Source organism: Mastomys coucha, unplaced genomic scaffold (assembly GCF_008632895.1).
Source record: "Mastomys coucha isolate ucsf_1 unplaced genomic scaffold, UCSF_Mcou_1 pScaffold4, whole genome shotgun sequence".
Taxonomy (NCBI): domain Eukaryota; kingdom Metazoa; phylum Chordata; class Mammalia; order Rodentia; family Muridae; genus Mastomys; species Mastomys coucha.
The window spans coordinates 43,137,157-43,157,424 of NW_022196910.1; the positions used below are offsets into that span (position 1 = coordinate 43,137,157).

The 20,268-nt window shown below is 37.2% G+C and overlaps 1 protein-coding gene and 1 pseudogene across 1 annotated transcript in view; both read left to right on the forward strand.

The window, feature by feature from the left end:
• The window catches only part of Ptprr (protein tyrosine phosphatase receptor type R), a 263,483-nt gene that overhangs the window by 22,904 nt on the left and 220,311 nt on the right, over window positions 1-20,268 (forward strand). Inside the window, exon 2 of the mRNA XM_031349554.1 lies at window positions 8,243-8,538. Within this exon, the coding sequence (XP_031205414.1) occupies window positions 8,243-8,538 (296 nt within the window). The remainder of the gene's footprint in view (window positions 1-8,242; window positions 8,539-20,268) is intronic.
• Window positions 14,875-15,592, forward strand: LOC116076006 (annotated as a pseudogene).

Here is a 20,268-nt window from a genome sequence, read left to right on the forward strand (position 1 = left end):
TGAACATGGTGGAGCATGTGTCCTTGTTACATGTTGCAGTATTTTTTGGGTATATGCCCAGGAGTGTTGTTTTTCAGTTCTATCTCCCATGTGGCTGCAGTTAAGGTGTTTTCAGGGCTTGGGTCTCAGATGGAGGCTTGATTTGGGAAAAGATTTCCTTCTTAGCTTAATTATGTGATTGCTAGAAAGATTTAATTCTTTGAGAAGTATTGGCCTATAGTCTCAGTTCCTTACTGACTTTTGGCTAGGGGCCACCAACTTACACAGACTTGATCCAATACAGTTTGTTTTATCAAAGTAAGCAAAAAAGTCTTCTAGCAACACAAAAATTGAATTTTTAAAAAATGTAATCATAGAAGTGATATTCCATCACCTTGTCTGTATCTGTTGATTAGATGTCATGTGTCCTCAGTAGCTGAAAACTGCACACAGACATGACTTCTGGAGAGTGTGGTCAGAGCCTGCATTGTAAAAGACACTCTACCATAATAGCTTAAGTTTTTTTCAATTCAATTTAAATCAAATATCCATCCATCCATCCATCCATCCATGGGTGTGGGTGGGTGTTTTGCACACATGTATATTTGTGCACCATGTGTGTTCATAATGCCCCTAGAGGCTAGAAGAGGGCACCAAAGCCTCTGCAGTTGGAGTTATAGGTAGCAATGGTGCTGGGAACTATATGGGGTCCTCTGCTATGAGTTCTTAAGTGATAAACCATTTCCAGCTCCTTGCCTTCGTTTGGGTGTCAGCATTTATTGGTGAATTTCTCTATCTTCTTTTCTGAATAATTACCTATATTACCCGGCTTACCATTTTTCAGTTCAGTAGTGTCTACTTCACTGTTTAACTCCACTGACAAGGCTCCAAAACTTGTTTTTCTTTTTCATTATAACAATAAACACTTTTTAATAATTTCCTCTCTTGTTTCTTTGAACATCTTTTTGAAATTTTATTTTCCCTTCATTTTATTTTGTTTGTTTGTTTATTATGTATACAGTGCTCTGCCTGCACGTATGCTTGCATGCCAGAAGAGGATATCTGATCCCATTATAGATAACCATGTCATTGATGGGAATTGAATTCAGGACCTCTGGAAGAGGAGCCCATGCTCTTAACCTCTCAGCCACCTCTCCAGTCCACTTTATTATTTTTGAAATAATAATATAATTAAAATATTTCTCTATTCCCTTACTTCCCTCCCTCCACAACACCCCCCATATAATTCTTTCTGTTCTCCTTCAAATTCATGGCCTCTTTTTTCACTGTTATTTGAATTCATATATACATATACATGTAGGAATATATTTTCTTTTTTCCATTTATTGAAAATAGACTTCTTTCTCACACGATACATCCTGACTAGAGTTTCCCCTCCTTCTGCTCCTCCAAGTTTCTCTGCACCTCCCCTTCCATCCAGATCCATAGCCTTTCTGTCTTTCCTTGAAAAACACACTGACTAAGGGATAATAATAATATAATAAAACAAAAACTAACACAATGGAATAAGATAAAACAAGCAGGAAGATAAAAACTAATAGAACATCTTCACTCAACCTATTTTAAAGCTTTCTTTTTCTCATTTAGTCATCCTTTTAAGTGGAAATCTGGCTTCTTCTGCTCTCTGTCTCTCATAACGGTAGTCTATTGGTGTGCCTTGCATTTATTTTCAATCTATAAGAACTACTTTACTGACATTTATTTTTCATTGAAACCTACAGAAGGTCTATTTCTATACTAATTTCTAGAGAGAACTGTATGCACATGGGTTTTCGGAGCCTTCAGTATCAGACTAAAATACTTACATATTTGAAGACATTTTTATTAAACTTCCACAAACCACTCTTTTTTTATATATAAAAGCAAACATTTAATTGGGGATGGCTTACAGTTTCAGAGTTTTAGTGCACTTTCATCATTGCAGGAAGCGTTTTTGGCAATCAGGCAAACATAATACTGACGAAGGAACTGAGAATTCTGTATCTTGATTCAAAGGCAGCCATGAAGAGATTGTCTTCTAGAGAGCTAATAGGAGGGTCCTGTCAGTACAAACCACTCTTATTTCTTCCCTCCTATTCTGTGCTTTTCTAAGAAAACTAAGAACACTTTATGTTACTCTGCCTATTTTCCTTCTATCTATTAAAAACTACTTATTTGGCACTAGATTTCTTTTCTATTTTATATCCCTCACTCCCCATCTCCTCACAAATCAGCCTCCCCTTCCCTACCTGTGCACCTTTGTATCCTTCTCTTTTATACCCATCAATTTGTGCTCCCCATATGTTTTTGGGTGTGTGACTTTCCACTGGAACATGGTCAACCTGCCAGGGCAAACACTCTTGGGGAAGAACTGACTCCTGTTCTTCCAACATCTTTCAATGACAATCTAATTGTTTCTCTGCTAAGGGTGAGGCTTCATGCCCACCACATCCCTCTTCATGCTGGGATTTGGTCTAGCTTGGGCTTACATTGGGGAATATATACATGCTGTCACAACCACTGAGTTCATATGTGCAGCTGCCCTGCTGTGTCCAGCAGAAAGTGTTTCCCTGTACCCACCCACTGGCTCTGGCTCTTATAGCCTCTCCATCCTTCATCCACAGGATTTCTGAACCTTGGAAGAAGGGGTTGGGATATACATATCCTATTTAGTGAACAGTCTATAGTCTCTTATTTCCTTTACCTTGACCAGTTGTGGGTCTCTGTGTTACTCACCATTGTCTGTAAATAGAAGCTTATCTTACCTGCTGAGGTTTAAGAGAAGCATTTAAAAAAAAACTTTAACTATAACTTGTTATTTTTATTTTATGTGTTTTGCCTGAATGTATATCTGTGTGAGGGTGTCAGATCTTGGAGTTACAAGCAGATGTGATTTGACTTGTGTATGCTGAGGATTGAACCTGGATCTTCTGGAAGAGCAGTCACTGCTGTTTGTTTTCCTTATTCTTAAGTTTTTTCCTTGGTTTCCAAATTCACTATTATTTTAACATACAGCGTGCTTTTGATCATATTCACCTCCCATTATTCTCTGTTCTCTCTCTGCCTCTCCTGATGAACGCTTTTCTTCACAACTAGGCCTTCTGCTTTAAGTAAAACCCAGTTAACATAACAAAAGTTGCCTTCCTGACCATAAGCTAAAATTATCAAGTGACTCCCCTACCCTTACCCGCTACCCCACCCCGCAATATGCGCATGCGTGCATGTGCAAACACACACACACACACACACATACACACACACACACAAATGCTGTTCTTTTCAGAACTGTGCAGGTCTTCTGCACAAACACACTGCAGGTTCATAATTGCAGAAACAATGATTCCGCAGAATGCTCCTCATCCTCTGGCTCTGACTAACTTCCAGTCTTTCTTCAAGAGTGCTCCCTGTGCCTTGGAGGGGTGTTATAGGTGTCCCATTTAGATGTGGCACTCCACATTACTTTTTAAATATTATTTACTTATTTTTATTAAACTAATAAAATTTATTTTAAAATATACAACTCGGTATTGACATCTTTAAGTCATCAAAATAATTTATAATCGTTAAATGACTCAAATATACATGAAATCTTCTAAAGCTAAAAGTAATATGCACTCAACCAGTTTTTAAAATCTATTTGGAACATTGAACATGATAGAAGTAGAAAAAATTTCTTATGAAGTCCTCTTTGAAAAGAAATTCTGACAGGTTCCTGATTGGACAGAAGAAACTCTTACATCTCCAAGAGAGAATACGCAGCTTAACTGTAGCATCATAGAATGAATTGGGTAGTGTTCTTTCTGTTTCCATTTTGTGGAAAAGTTTGAAGAGTATTGGTATTAGGTCTTCTTTGAAGGTCTGATAGAATTCTGCACTAAATCCATCTGGTCCTGGGCTTCTTTTGGTTGGGAAACTGCTACTATTTCTTTAGGGGTTATGGGACTGTTTAGATGGTTTATTTGATCCTGATTTAACTTTAGTATTTGGTATCTTTCTAGAAAATTGTCCATTTCATCCAGATTTTCCAGTTTTGTTGAGTATAGGCTTTTATAGGAGAATCTTATGATTTTTTTTAATTTCCTCAGTTTCTGTTGTTATATCTCCCTTTTCATTTCTCATTTTGTTGATTTGGACACTGTCTCTGTACCCTCAGGTTTATCTATCTTGTTGATTTTCTCAAAGAACCAGCTCCTGGTTTTCTTGATTTTTTTTATATCTACTTGGTTGATTTCAGCCCTGAGTTTGATTATTTCCTGCTGTCTACTCCTCTTGGGTGTATTTGCTTCTTTTTGTTCTAGAACTTTCAGGTGTGCTGTTAAGTTGAGAGTGTATGCTCTCCTCAGTTTCTTTTTGGAGGCACTGAGAGCTATGACTTTTCCTCTTAGCACTGCTTTCATTTTATCCCATAAGTTTGTGCCTTCATTTTCATTAAATTCTAAAGTCTTTAATTTCTTTATTTCTTCCTTGACCAAGTTATTATTGAGTAGGGTATTGTTCAGCTTCCATGTGTATGTGGGCTTTCTGTTGTTTTTGTTGTTATTGAAGGGCACCCTTAGTCTGTGGTGATCTGATAGGGTGCATGGGATTATTTCAATCTTTTTGTATCTGTTGAGGCCTATTTTGTGACCAATTATATGGTCAATTTTGGAGAAGATACCACAAGGTGCTGAGAAGAAGGTATATTCTTTTGTTTTAGGATAAAATGTTCTATAGATGTCTGTTAAATCTATTTGGTTCATAACTTCTATTAGTTTCAATGTGTCTCTGTTTAGTTTGTGTTTCCATCATCTATCCATTGATGAGAGTTGGGGGTTGAAGTCTCCCACTATTATTGTGTGTGGTGCAATGTTTGCTTTGAGCTTTAATAAAGTTTCTATTATAAATGCCCTTGCACTTGGAGCATAGATGTTCAGAATTGAGAGTTCTTCTTGGTAGATATTTTCCTTTGATAAGTATGAAGTGTCCTTCCTTATTCTTTTTAATAACTGTTGGTTGAAAGTTGATTTTATTCGATATTAGAATGGCTACTCCAGCTTGTTTCTTGGAACCATTTGCTTGGAAAATTGTTTCCAGCCCCTTATTCTGAGGTAGCATCCATCTTTGACACCATCTTTGACACTGAGGTCCATTTCCTGTATGCAGCAAAATACTGGGTCCTGTTTACACAGTCACAGCTCTTAATCACTGATCCATCTTTTCAGCCTCAAGAGAAGTCCTAACCTTTGTGTATAATAATAAGTCATTCAAAGTCCATTTAGCAGAATATTAGTAGTTGGTACTCTCATAAGGCCTAATATCTTAGCCACAGCTTTTTGGCCCAACAATGGTGCCTGATACGGGTTTCATCTTGTGGCTCAAGACTTGTGTCCAATCAGAAAGTGGTTGGTTACTCCAGTGATGCTTGTGCCACTGTTACACAAGTGTTCTGTCTTCCTAAGTCAGGCATTACTCCTAGGGTTCACATGTAGGTAAGACTGATGATTGCTTTACTCCTCTAGTAGTGCATGTATCACTTTCTGACACCATGAAAGCTACCCCTAAGGATGATGCTTCCAGATTCGTATCAGCTTATTATTTCCATGTTCTGTGACTCAAATATGGGATTTCTTCACCAATTCAGTATTACTTGGAGAGTAATCAATAGCATCAGCAATAGTTTATAGGGTCTATGACACCTCACTGGCTGACAACATCAAGAGAGGTAATTAATTCCTGGCAGGGGAAATTTGATTTGTTTGCCTAGGGCATTTACTATGTGTATTGTCAATCCATCATCAGGTAGCTCCATTTTGATTATGTATGTATGTATGTATGTATGTGCAAACAAATGCATTAGGAAGCTTTTTACACTAAGTAGTATGTTCCCATATTATGTTTTAAAGGTCTTTAGTGTTATTTATTCCTCCCCATATCCCTTTCTCTAACTTGCCATCCAACTCCCCACACCTATTTAACCCTTACTGTTCCATAAATCCTTTTAAGCCTTGATACCATTGCTTTTAATTTCTCCTACTTTGAAATCTCTTCTGCCATAGTCTCCTCTAGTTTCCTCACCTGTGTGGATATTCCAAGTAAAACAGAAATATCTAAAACTTCAAAGCTAGTGCCCACATTTGATCTACAAGTTTGATCACATAACTGATCTATAATATTTACCATTCTAGGTCTAGGTTACCTCCTTCAAAATGATTGTTTTCAGCTCCATTCATTTACCTGTAGATTTCATAATTTACTATTTTTAAGATATCATAGTTTGGTAGAGATGGTGGTTAAAGAGTGATGACTTTGGAAAGAGCTATACTTTGCTTTTCTGGATGAAGTAAGAATTCCTCACATTTGTAAATTAAACAATCCTTAAGAACATATATAAATAATATCTTGAGATTTAGAACAGGGTTTCAGTGTTATTGTTCTTACCATTTTATTAACAGAGAACAGTACTGAAGTGTTTTAGATTTAGATTAACTTTCTAACTACAAAGTGGTCATTTGGATGACATTGAGTGTCCAAGACAAGTTTCTATGATTCTGAAATATAAGAGGCTCTTCATCTCTCTGAGAAACAGAATCTGGTGTTATGAAAAGTTGTGATGAAATAGTTACCTTGGAGTTGAAAAATAGAATAGAAAAAATTCCACTTCTGCCTGGTTAAAGTTTTCTAAGACTGCCCATTGAAAGAATATTGTTGTAAGGAAGGCATATTCTATGTTTAAATAAGCTTGGGATTCTAACTTCAGATATAGACTGTCCTACCAAGGACTACACCTAACAAGCATGAAGACTATATTGAACATGGTGATGGTGTTGAATTAGGTTTGTCAGTATTTGAGATTTATAAAAACACCTTTAGGTCTTGGCAAGACATAATATATAAATGATAAAAAGAAAAATTGTCTATAAAAGATATACTAAATGCAGAAGTAATTGCTCAGGCTACTTTGCCACAAGCAAATCTGGGGTACCTAGATGGCTAGTATTACTATGTGTTAATCTGTTCTCTTTTTGTATCAAAAAGTAGATTATGTTGTTGCTTTTAGAATATGTTGACTAGCCAGACAATGTTTTTTTTTAATTAGATATAATATCTATTTTCCTCTATGGTTATTGTCTAATGAAAGCAGCAGATATTAAATTCAAAGAATATTTATCTAACAGGAGAATAATGAATAATAATGAATGTACTTGTTGGTGTTTAGGCTCAATTGCTATAACTAATACATTTATAATAGCAACATCTATAATGAGGTTGAAATTTGTTTCTCTACTACTCAGAAGTTCAAAGATGGCCATAGTATTTTCCTTTTTCCAGAGAGCAGAATTATTTTATGCTGTTTCTCTTTTACATACGGTTTCTATATCATACTCTTACTGCATCAACCATATCTAACTCATCACCAATGGTGAAAGCAAGGTTTTACATATATATGTATATATATATGTATATGTGTGTGTGTGTGTGTGTATTCAAATTAATCACCTACCAGTGGAGATATATTTTCACATAGCACTATTTAGTCAAGAGAAAGGCTGAGAAATGTCTATAATTTTATAGTATGAAGAGTGAGGGTGCTATCAGACACAAATTGCTGTTATAAGCATACTCTGATTTTTGCCTTTGGTTACCTAAACATAATCTGCTAAAAAAAAAACTATAAGCATGGAGTAAAAATTGTGTATGTTAATAATTTCTATAATAATTCTACATAACATAATTTTGTGTATATGGTCATCAACAAAAACAGAGAGAGCTTAAAAACAATATATTTAGCATTTGAGATGCAGACAGGACACTAGACAAGTCCAACACAATGCTGTAGGTTTAGATAAAAGAAGGAAGGAACATGGTGGAATTGCCTTTGTCAGTAAAATGCTTGCTGCTGTTCAAGAATGAGAAGCTGAATTTACGTCCCAGTGCACCCAAAAAGAGTCAGGACTGGAAAGCATGGTTATAAGCTCAGCTCTGGGGAGACAGAAGGACCCTGATGTTTGACAGCCTGCCAGTCTCTCTGAAATTGATGAATTTAGGTTCAATTAGAGCTTGATTGTCTCAAAAGATAAGGTAGGGAAACTATTGAGGAAAATACCCAGTGTTAACCTCTGTCATCCACAGGTACATGCACACACACACACACACACACACACACACACACACAAAGAATGTATGTATACACAAAAATATCCTTGCATGCATATCCACAAATATACATATTCTATATGTTCTTCTGGATAGAATCTTTTATTTCTGCCTGTTTCTTGTCTTGTAGAGTGTTTTTCTGGAAATAATGATCATTTTTTGGCTATTCGTCAAAAGAAGAGTTGGAAGCCAGTGTTCATTTATGATCATTCACAAGATATTAAGAAGAGCCTGGATATCGCTCAAGAGGCATATAAACACAACTATCACTCCTCTTCCAAAGTTCAAACAAGCAAACGTCACCAGATTATCAATTCAGCATTTCCTAGACCTGCTTATGACCCGTCTCTTAACCTGTTGGCTGCGTCTGGTCAAGATCTTGAAATAGAAAATCTCCCAATACCAGCAGCAAATGTGATTGTGGTGGTAAGTACCAAATTAACCGGCACTGATGCTGGTCTTGATGGTGATAATGATGCTGAGGCTGATGTTAGCACTAGTGCTGATGCTCCTCTCTGTGACTAATATCAGGAGAAAAAAGAGAGACTAACTGTGAACACTTAGCATTGGGTTTCAATGGTTACTTACCAGGGTGTCGCGACCGGTCTCGCCAGCAAGAACGACTTGGCAACAGGATCCTTCTCAGCAGCGCTTTATTAGTAGCTCCTCTTGAAGTTTGAAGCGAAGGACCCCATACCCTGGAGCTACTGGCTTATATAGCCGGGCGAGACTGTCTGATTGGTGCACCATGCAGACACCTCATTAACCTACCCCCGCGGTAGGGGGACGAGCAAACGTGTTACTGTCTGATTAGTTTAGTGCAAGCACCTTATTAGCATATCCCCATCGGGAGGGGGAGAGCCGAAGGAGAGACGTGTCACTGTTATCGCGCCTGCGCCAAGCGGCTGTCAGTGGTACGGAAGTGAAGTTGGCGCCATTTTGAATAGACGCTGGCCAGCGGCCAACACCAGGGAATTTCTCATTCTCTGATATGGTTTCTTTGCTACTCATTATTTCCCTTTCCCATGAAATAAGATTTTTTCTATATCATCTTCTCATAGGCATGGTCCATAACATGTATATATGGAGAAATAAAGATTCTACCAGGAAGGCTTTACTATTATAGCAGACCATATCCTATACAGAGCTTCCTGCCCTCTATGTAATATGTTCTTAAAGAATAGGCCTATTATCAGCAGGTGTAAATAAGTAGCAATTGCCAAAGATTCTCTTGTCTCAGGTTGTTACAAACAAAGAGACAACTGAAACAGAGAGTTCTTAGAGGGGAGGTTAATGAGCAGTGTTCTGTCTCTGGAGTAAATAAAATTGGTTGGAAGGCAGTGATCTGTAGTAATATTCTTAATATCCCTGGGCAAGCATCAACATTTGCATGATACCATAATCCAGAAAAGTAGATAACCCAACCAGAGTTTCTCAAGCAGTGAAAGTGTTATATGAAAATCCATTCTGTGGTTAGATCTCTTTTTATACTATGCTCTCTCACACTGGTTTGAGGAGGATTGTTCAAAGCCAACGTGAGCTACAGAGCCAAATAAATCCTTCAAAATCATTGATGGTTACATGCTATATATACGAATTGAAATACCAAAATATATTTAGAATTAATTTAAATTCTCATTTTAAAACTATAACAAAGACAGAAAGCTCATACAAATCCGTAACTAAATGCTTTTAAATTTCTGTTAAAATTGAAATAATTTGACTTTGGGGACAACATAATTCAATGAAAGTGTGTTTATTTTGTGATAACTCCTATTCATAACATGATGAAATTGAACTGCACTTGTTTCTTGTTTTAGATAGATAGATAGATAGATAGATAGATAGATAGAAGTATATATAAGGATTTTATATATGTGCATATATATGTATATATAGTATTTTTCAATGATAATAAGCAGGCATCCATTCATTGATATTTTTAATATGTATTGAGTATTTATTTAACCCAGTTATCATCTAGAATATCTAGAAAAAGAGACAAATGAGACAGTGTTTATTCTTATTTGAGAAATGACTGGGGAGAAGATGCCAGAATTAAAATAAGGGAATAATAGGAATCATAAAATGAGGATGTAAGAAGAACTCTTCACATAGGTTGCTTGATCTCCTATAAAGCTGAAACTTTTCCCTTTAAGACCAACAGCTGTTATGAAGGTGAGAGTCGTGTGCTTGTCTATGCAGTGAGAATGGTGATGTTAACTGAGTCTCTGCATCTGGCAAGGTCCGTCCTGTGCTCCTAGTTATTGTAGTTCTATAGTCATCAATGCCTATGTTACTATGAGTTATAGTTCAAGAAGTTTGGTCTATTTTTTTAATATCATATACTATCTAGTTAATTTAAAATTATACACAATAAGAGTTATAACTTAGAAATTCTGGAAATTAAGTTTGCTTTTAGGCTATGCGTAGTTTAAGGATTTATGAAGAAACAGGGCTTTGTCTTTTGAGGGATGGTGATACAGAGGCAAAAAGTGCTTTTGCTGCATGAATTCTCTCTAGCCTGCAGCAAAAATAATTTTAAAAAATGAAATTCACCGAGGATTGGTGTTGGAGACATTGTTTGGGATTACTTAGACTCTTCCTTAAGTAAAATAAACAAAATTCGATTCCTAAGCAACCTTTATATTTGCTACTCAGTGGGTACTTAACTAGTTTTATAATGCACCCAGGGTTCATATATTAACTTTCATAGTTAATCGCAACTGTGATTGCAAAAACAGTTTGTATAAAACTACTTATATGCAATGGTAATTTCCTGGGAAAAACTGGAGAGATAGGGTTATTTTTCATATAAATCAATAATGCTCAGATTCTTCTAAACCAGAGTGTGACATCCACATAAAGATCAGTAGGCTTGTGGGGCATTCATTCCTGAAAAGCAATTTAGGGCTAGATAATAGACAATGTAAAAATATACTCAACAACAGTTTAATGGTCCTGATGGGGTAATTGGTATGTTGTGGGTATAAGATTTACATATGTGTTTCTGTGTTCAAAATACACTTAACTTGACACACATACACTGTACACAGACACTGATCTGGCCTTTTTTTCCTTAGGGAATATTTCAGTGATACTGATGAATTATTGTGTGGTTTTATAAATATAAAATGAGCAGTATTATTAGGTAGTCATCCCTTTAACAGAATAAATGCCTGAAATGCTTTTTTTTAATTGAAAAGTCAAAAGCTATACTAAACCTCTGAAATGTATATATAACTTCTAAGAGTTCCCAGTCAAATGGGAACAATTCTTGTTTTGTCCGTTATTGGCAATGAGGTTTAGACTGAGAATTTAAGGACAGGCACCTCTTCTCCTTCCCAATTTCTAATTAGTGCCACAAAAAAAAAAATTCCTTAAGATATTTGTCCACAAACAAAATTTACCTATTTCCTTTTTCTTCTTATGTAATTGAGGAAAGTGTATAGTTTATTTGTTCTATGGCAAGAACAACACAATGAATGTGTTTATCCCAAGGAATGATAATTATATTCTAGAAATTCTGCGAAGATGCTGTTGGCTGTGCAAATGCAATATAGAGGGAAAATGGAGGGTTCCAAGTCAGTTCTGAGGTGAGACATAGATAGGCATTAGCCAAATGTGCACTAGAGAGTCTGTGGCTTCCATTACTGGATTCCCAGCATGCTTGTCAGGCCACTGGGCTGTTTATCAGAAATAAGAGACCACAGGAACATGAGCCCGAGTGGTGGGATGGAGCTGGGTCCAGGCTCTTCCAGTTCTGCATATGTTATTGAGTCAACAAAAGTATAACCTGGCCAAAAGCCTGAGAACCTTGGGAGCAGGTTCTCAAGAATGGAATGCATGACAGCGGGCTGTTATACGTGAGTGAGAAGGGTTGTTGCTAGGGAGATCACAGCCTGCATCACAGAGTATTCTTGATGTATAGAAGGGAAAAGAAGTTTGGAGAAGCAGAAAAAGTGAAACAGAAAAAGAAAGGTATGTGGGGAGTTTTTCCTTAATACATTAAGACAGCGGTAAATCTTTGGAGGCCAAAATGTTCTTTCCATATGAGGTCCCCATGAGATCCCTAGAATGCTGTGGTATCTTACTTAGTAATCTTTACCCAGACCAGCACTCTGGTGAACTTTCTACTGTTTCTTTGAAAAAGTATATTTTAATTATTCTTTGGAAATTTAATATATATGTATATACATATATGTGTGTATGTATGTGTGTATATATACATACATGCACACACACATACATACATACATTCACACATGCTAACACACATTGTTTCTTAATTGTGCCTGCTCTGTCCTCTCCCTCCAATTCCACTCTAGATGCCCACTCCCAAATATCTTTGTGACACTTTTTGTCTTCTTTTCCACTTTCATTTTCAATTTTTAGCCCACTGAGTCCAATTAGTGATACCATGTGCATATGGCTCTGAGGGCATCCACGAGGGCATGAACAACTTACCAGTGGCCATTCACCAAAGAAAAGTGTCTTTCCCACTCCCAGAAGCCACCATTTAGCAATAGCTCTAGAACAAGGCCTCATGAACTGCCACTTACCATTACTATGTTTGAATTTTTAACAGGTCTGATGTTGTGTAGGTCTTTTGCAAGTGACTTCAGTTGCAGTGGGTTCATATGCAACAGCCAGGTCAAATCCAGAAGATAAGATTTCTTGATACTTCTCTCCATGTCCCCTGAGACTGGATGAAGGATGGCAGGTTGATATTTATAGCTAAGCACTATCAGCCACTTAGCCTCAGTACTTAGAATACTTGAGCATTTCTTCATTGATTCAGGAGGAGATTAGCCCCCATTTAATATCATGTTGGCTATCGGCATGCCGTTTGAAGCCTTTGTTATATTGAAATATATTCCCTCTATTCCAAGTCTCTGTAGGTCTTTTAACATGAAAGGATGTTGCATTCTCTAAAAGCCTTTTGTTTCCACTGAGATAACAAAGTGATTTCTGTCCTCTAGTCCACTTATGTAATTTATAACAATCACTGATAAACATGTATTGAGCCATCCCAACTTCTCAGCTGTGATCATGGTGAATGGCCTTTTTGATGTGTTCCTGAATTTGGTTTCCAAGTATTTTGCTGAAATTTTATGCATTTAAATTCATCAAGGAAATTGCCTGTGGTTTTCTTTTTTCCTGTCTTTATGTGCTGTATGGCCATTTTTGCAAATACTCTTTTAAGAAATTTAACTTGCAAGACTACTGGAGACTTTAGATACAGACTTTCAGTGACATCTAAACTATGTCACTGTGGTTTGAGTCGTACTTCAGTTTATTCTTCTGACCAACTGGTGAAGCTCATTTCGTAAATAAATAACTAATCCTTAGATGTGATTTATAGGCTTTGAGAACTCTATCATCATGGCTTTCCTACAGGAAAGAAATGTATAACATTTACCATGTTGTATGATGTCTTAGTCAGGGTTTGTATTCCTGAACAAAACATCATGACCAAGAAGCCAGTTGGGGAAGAAAGGATTTATTCAGCTTACACTTCCACATTGCTGTTCATCACCAAAGGAAGTCAGTCAGGATAGGAACTCATGCAGGACAAGAACTTGGAGGCAAGAACTAATGTAGAGGCCATGGAGGGATGCTGCTTACTGGCTTGCTTCCCCTGGCTTGCTCAGTCTGTTTTTTTAATAGAACCCAGGACCACCAGCCCAGGGTTGGTACCACCCACAATTGGCCTTCTCACCCTTGATCACTAATTGAGAAAATGTCTTATAGCTGGATCTCATGGAGGCATTTCCTCAAGGGAGGCTCCTTCCTCTGGGAGCTTTTGTGTGTCAGCTTGTGTCAAATTGACACACAAAATCAGCCAGTACATCTGATATAGAAAATAATTAGATTCTTTTCTATATAAAGATTAACTTAATCACAATTTTATACTTGTACAGTGAACGTTCCACAAGATAGAATTGATCAATATGCACAGCCCCGAAATTCCAAGATGTATTAATTATAAATACTTCATTTCAATTGACCAAAAATTCATCACAAAGTAACAAAATGTGATGGCTGAAGTATGAATACTTTTGTAGGACATTACACTTTAGGTATGGTGGAATATGGGCCTGAAACCTGAAAGTGATCTCTCATCTCTGCTTTCCCTGAGGTGGCCCATTCTCAGAATGATTATCTTTTCTCTTAAGCAGCATGGGCTCTATCCTTGCAGGATCGGACTTAGGCAGATGGAATATCTCACAACTTTCAAAAACTCCCTGGGCTTCTGTCCTTGGAGACTGTGACACCAGATGATGAGACTGGACCCATCACATCAACTGAGACCTCAGATAGGTTCTACTCCATGGGCTTTCCCTAAAAAGTCTCCAAGCCTCATATGGGAGTGGACGCTACCTGTAATCAAATCTGAATGCTATTAAACCAGCAAAGATGGAACATACACCACAAATAGTTCACTGTATCATAACACAGATAATTTGGATTTTATTTTTTATTTCTTTTGTTCCTGATATTATAATGTAGTTACATCATCCCCCCTTCCCTTTCCTTCTTAAATCCTTCTATAAACCCTCTTTGTTCTCTTTCAAATTCATGATCTCATATTTATTAAATTGTTGTGTGTATGTTTGTTTGTGTGTGTGTGTATGTGTGTGTGTGTGTGTGTGTGTGTGTACACTCCAAAGTACATAAATACAACCTACTCAGCCTGTATAATGTTACTTGTATTTTTACGTTTTTAGTGATGATTATTAGGCAGTAGACAGTTATGGCTGTGCTCTTCTCCTGGGAAGACCATTCCTACCCATCTCATTACTTTATTTCTTGTAGTTCTTTACATAGGGTTGATGCCTCACAGACTTCTTCCATCCACATTAGTGTGTTAGCATGTCAATTGTTGTCCACGGTCCACTCATTTTTAGACAGTCATGTTGTGAGATCTTTGGGTATAGTTTCTGACTTGTTTAGAAGATACACTCTCTCTTTCCGATCCGCCATCGTGGGTGGAGCCACCACCAGGATGCAGATTTTTGTGAAGACCCTTATGGGGAAGACCATCACATTCTAGGTTGAACCCTCAGAAACCATAGAAAATATAAAGGCCAAGATCCAGGATAAGGAAGGAATTCCTCCTGATCAGCAGAGGTTGATCTTTGCTGGTAAGCAGCTGGAAGATGGCCGCATTTTGTCTGACTACAACATTCAAAAGGAATCCACCCTTCATCTTGTGTTGAGACTTTGTGATAGTGCTAAGAAAAGGAAGAAGAAGTCCTACACCACTCCCAGGAAGAATAAGCATAAGAAGAAGAAGGTTAAGTTGGCTGGGCTGAAATACTATAAGGTGGATGAAAATGGCAAAATTAGTCGACTTTATCGAGAGTGTCCTTCTGATGAATGCGGTGCTGGAGTTTTCATGGCTAGCCACTTTGACAGGCATTACTGTGGCAAGTGTTGTCTGACTTACTCCTTCAACAAACCAGAAGACAAGTAGTTGTGTATGAGTGAATAAAAAGAAGGAACAAGAAGAAGAAGAAGAAGAAGAAGAAGAAGAAGAAGAAGAAGAAGAAGAAGAAGAAGAAGAAGAAGAAGAAGAAGAAAAAGAGAAAAAGAAAAAGAAAAAGAAAAAGAAAAAGAAAAAGAAGAAGATACACTCTCAGAGCAAATTCCCTGACCCTCTGGCTCTTACAATCTTCCTTCCATTGACCCTTCTTCCTCAATGTTCCCTGAGCCTTAAGTGCAGGCTGTTTATGAAAACATGGTATACCCTTCAAGAAACATTGAGAACAGAGAGACAGAACTTCAGCCCAGGAAGCCTTTGTGCACAGAATGGATGAGAAAGGCCACTCTGAAACCACCTCAGAAGTTCTTTGGAAAGAGAATAAATTCACTCTGACATGGGAATAAGGTGCTGAGAATATGTCCTAAAGTCAAAGATGCTTGTTGAAGAAAAAGGCTATACTTTAGTGAAAGCTATTTGGGACTGTTATATTATTTAAAAAAAAAAAAAAAAAAAAGCTTCTAAAGATGCCCCTGTCCACCTTCCTGCATACCTTTTTATTTACAGTGTTTCTGGCTATACAGTTACTATTTTCCATATATTCATTTATTTACCCTATGACTAAATTGTTGTGATTTTTCTATCTCCTTCCTCCTGTATCTCTCATATCTATCAAAGTAACTAGCCCAGAATAGGGGATTAAGCATTGGCTTCTGGGTGAAAAAGAGCCAATAATAAAAGGCAGGGATTCCAAAACTTGTAAGTAAATAGTTTATTTTATCAAGAGAATGAGATCACATTAGTACTTATTCATGGACCATTATAGGTCTGTCTTTTTTTTTTCCTTTTCTCTTACTGCATATCTGTGCACATGTTGGGGGCAAGCATGCCGCAGCCAGCTTCAGAAAGCCAGAGATGATTCTGTGGTATAGATCTCTCCTTCCACCTTTCTACAGGTTCCAGGGATGGAGCCCAGGTGACAAGGCAGGTGGAGCAAGAGCTTTCCACACTGACACAGCTCACTGGTTCTGTGTTAACATGATGTGTTTAACATGTGCTCTGGTTTTATTTCTCTTTTCTGACCACATTGAATAAAAGCTAAGTCCATCAAAAATAACAAGAACTTTTTCTTTTATGTCTGGAACCTTTGGTAAGATGGATGCAAAATAAGTGTCTGGTGGCTGCTTAATTCAATCCCAGAATTCACAGCTACTAGACTCGATCCACAAGTAATGACAAAACAGTGTCAGATTTTAAATTGTGAAATGGTTTAGACACAGAAATCCTGTAATCTACTTCAGAAATTCGGTTAAACATTTGCGCTTAACCTAATGTAAATGCTTTCTATTAAATCCTAAGAACTCATGTTACTCCCATTTTGATCCCAAATCTTTGTGTTTTTTCGTGAAACTGTGTGCTTACTCATACAACCACAGATATTTATCTATCCTTAGAGAATAATCTCAAAGTAGAAGTTCCATTCTTGAGCTTGACACCATCTGACAGTGGCACCATCTGTTGCTCCTCTCCATTTCTAACCATGAGAGCAGCAAGGAGGATCTGGAACAAACTTTGAAAATGCTAAATGCTAAGCTTCAGTGATGTCACCACAGTGGACCATTCATGTGATGTCACCACAGTGGACCATTCCTGTGATGTCACCACAGTGAACCACTGAGTGCATCTGCCTGTTTTGCATCTGAAGTCTTTAGGAGAGCTGGTGTAATAGTTGATCATACTAAAAATAAAGCTTGCTGCCTAATTAGACTGAGCTCCCTTGTAGACAGAGAACAAATTAGCAATCTGTTGTTCCAGTTACAAAGAGGTGTGTGTTTGTGTGTGTTTGTGTGTGTGTGTCTGTTTGTGTGTCTGTGTATCTGTCTGTCTGTCTGTGTTTCTGTCTCTGTGTGTCTGTGTGTGTGTATTTGTGTGTCTATGTGTGTGTATTTGTGTGTCTGTGTGTGTCTGTATGGCATATCCATAAAGTTATAGAATATTTGGAAAACATAAATAAGAAAAGTAATGAAAATAATTTCTAAGGATTTAAATATTAATATCACAAAGATAAAAATAGGCATATATATTCTTATATATGTATGAATGTACAAATTATTTTAACACATATATGACATCTGACATACAAGATTAGGGGTTTTTACTTTCTTATTATCTTAGGTGCCTTTGTAAGTCCTCATTTCTAACAACTGATGGCAATTTCTTATTGTATCACTTGTCTTGTGTCTGTGACAAAACACATAATATACGCAGCTTGTAAGGAAAAGTTACTTCAGCTCAGTTTGGCTGGACAGTTGATTATGATGGGGGAGTTATGGGACAAGAGCCTATAGCCACTGTCCACACTGTGCACACATCACAGGTTGATAGATACTAGTACTCAGCTCTGTCTCCTCCTGATTCTGTCCAGAACCCCATCCCATGGGATGATGCTACCCATATTCAGGGAGGGTCTTCCATTTTCATGGAAATATCCTAGGAGCCAAGAGCATGCTTCCATGGTAATTTTAAATCCAATAAAACTGACAGTGAAGATTAATCATCAGGGATGTAGAGTGAAGTTTAATGTATTGACATATTCACAGCACATTCTTTGACTTGTGGCAAATAACTCCCAAACAATGGAGAATTAAAAATAAAATATATGATTAATATAGTACTCCTTCCATAGCAATTGCTTAGATCTTATGAATATTTGATGATCTTATCTCAGAGAAGGGTATTTTCTCCATGAAATTTTCTATATATTGAACCTGCATATTATATAGGATTTTAATTAATTCTTATTTAGTATATAAAATAATGGTTTTAGCCTGTGATTTTTTCATGCATCCATATCATTGTATTTTGCTCATATTTGTATCTTCCACTATCTTCCCCAGCCCACTGATCTCAAATCTTCAACAAAGGAAGTGTTTAAGGCTACCAATGTAGTAAGCAGGGCAAAAATGTTGACATTGTGTCCAGAAAGTATGACACTGGGACTAACTGTACTTTCCTGTACTTTCTCTGTGACATATTCTGTTTTGTTTGCTTTACAATGGGAGTGGAAAGTACCCACCTCCTACAGGTGCAGAGCTTAGGACCTGTAGTGTCCAAACACATCCAAACACTTATGCAGTATGCAGTGTATTTAAGATGGTGAGCACACAATAAACAATAACAACATAGCAATGTACTCACACTCCTACACGTTAAACATCACTATACTAGATAACACAACTGAGATTCTAACTAGCAGCAAGTTAACCTAAGATCTGAAGGTCTTAGACACTGGAAGATAGAAAGCCTTCTTGGGCCAGGGATTCAGGAGACGATTTTAGAAAAGTCTGAGGGATATTTTTCAACCATCTTTTAGTCACTATGGAAGAAATAGGTGTGTTATCAAGAGGAAAGCTATATTGTATCAGTAAGCTTGGCTTCTTGACCTTATTAGGTATCTCTTCCCTCTAAAAAGCTTAACATAATCAGGGAAGATTGATGTTTTGTCTTGGAGTGTTGTTGACGTTCTGGGGACTTGGAGAAAGTAGGTGATAGAAAATCAGCAGTCTCAGCAGGGATTCAAGGCATGGGTTCTAATCATTGCCTTGGGTATTTGTCATATTGGTTATTAACAGTGATGTGGTCCTGGGAGTCTGGGGACCAGCAGTGAGAGATATGGGCACTAGTCCTAAAGGAAATGGCTGCCAGGAGAACCCAACCAATGTAGAAATCAATGAGAAAGCTTCTACTCAGGTTCTCTTCACTTTCTCCCAGGAAAAAACAGATTTCAATTTAGCTCTTAGAGTCCATAAAGAAAGGATGTTGATGTCAGAGATGTGTAACAAAGTAGAAGCCACAGAGACATGTTAAGGAAGATTGGTGATTGAATTATCTGTATAAACCAAACACCAAACCAAGCAACCTCATGCAAAGGCTGTCACAATATCACAACCATGGCCCAGTGTTCTGAAGAGAGAAGGACCTGCCGGGGCACACGCTTTGCTATCCCAGCTCTAGGAAGATGGAGTCAAGGAAAGAAAAGGACAGAAGAAAGAAGAAAAGAGAAAAGAAAGGAAAAAAACAAAAAGAAAGAAAATTGGAAAATGCTTATTTAACCATTTTTTGAGGACTAAAAAGAAAAACCTTTTTCTTAGAGTTTTTTTTTTTTTATATTAGTCACTTTCAAATACATTTGATTTCGATTTTTTTCCCTGCTGAATATACCAACTGGGTCAAAATAACATATTAAAATATGTCTTATTTTTGCCATTTATGTCTGTATTTCCATACAAAAGAGATTGGTAGGGATCTTAAACTTTAGATATTTTCCACATTTGTGTTTTTCAAAAGAGGAAAGTCTAATTTGCTCAGTGTTTATATCCTTGTTGTTTCTTTCCTTATACAGCTTCCATAATTGGATCTTTTAAAATCAGAAAAAGAAGAAAGCAAGCTGACTCCATACCTTTCAATCTTGCCTACATTTCACAAGCTAGTCTTTGACCTGCTTCAGTGAGACACAAAGAATAACTTCAAAGACAGGAAGAAGGAAGAGACAAAGACTCCTCTCTGAGGGATAGGCCAAGTGTTCATGGGGAAAATTCCATGACCACTGTCTTAGTCAGGGTTTCTATTCCTGCACAAACATCATGACCAAGAAGCAAGTTGGGGAGGAA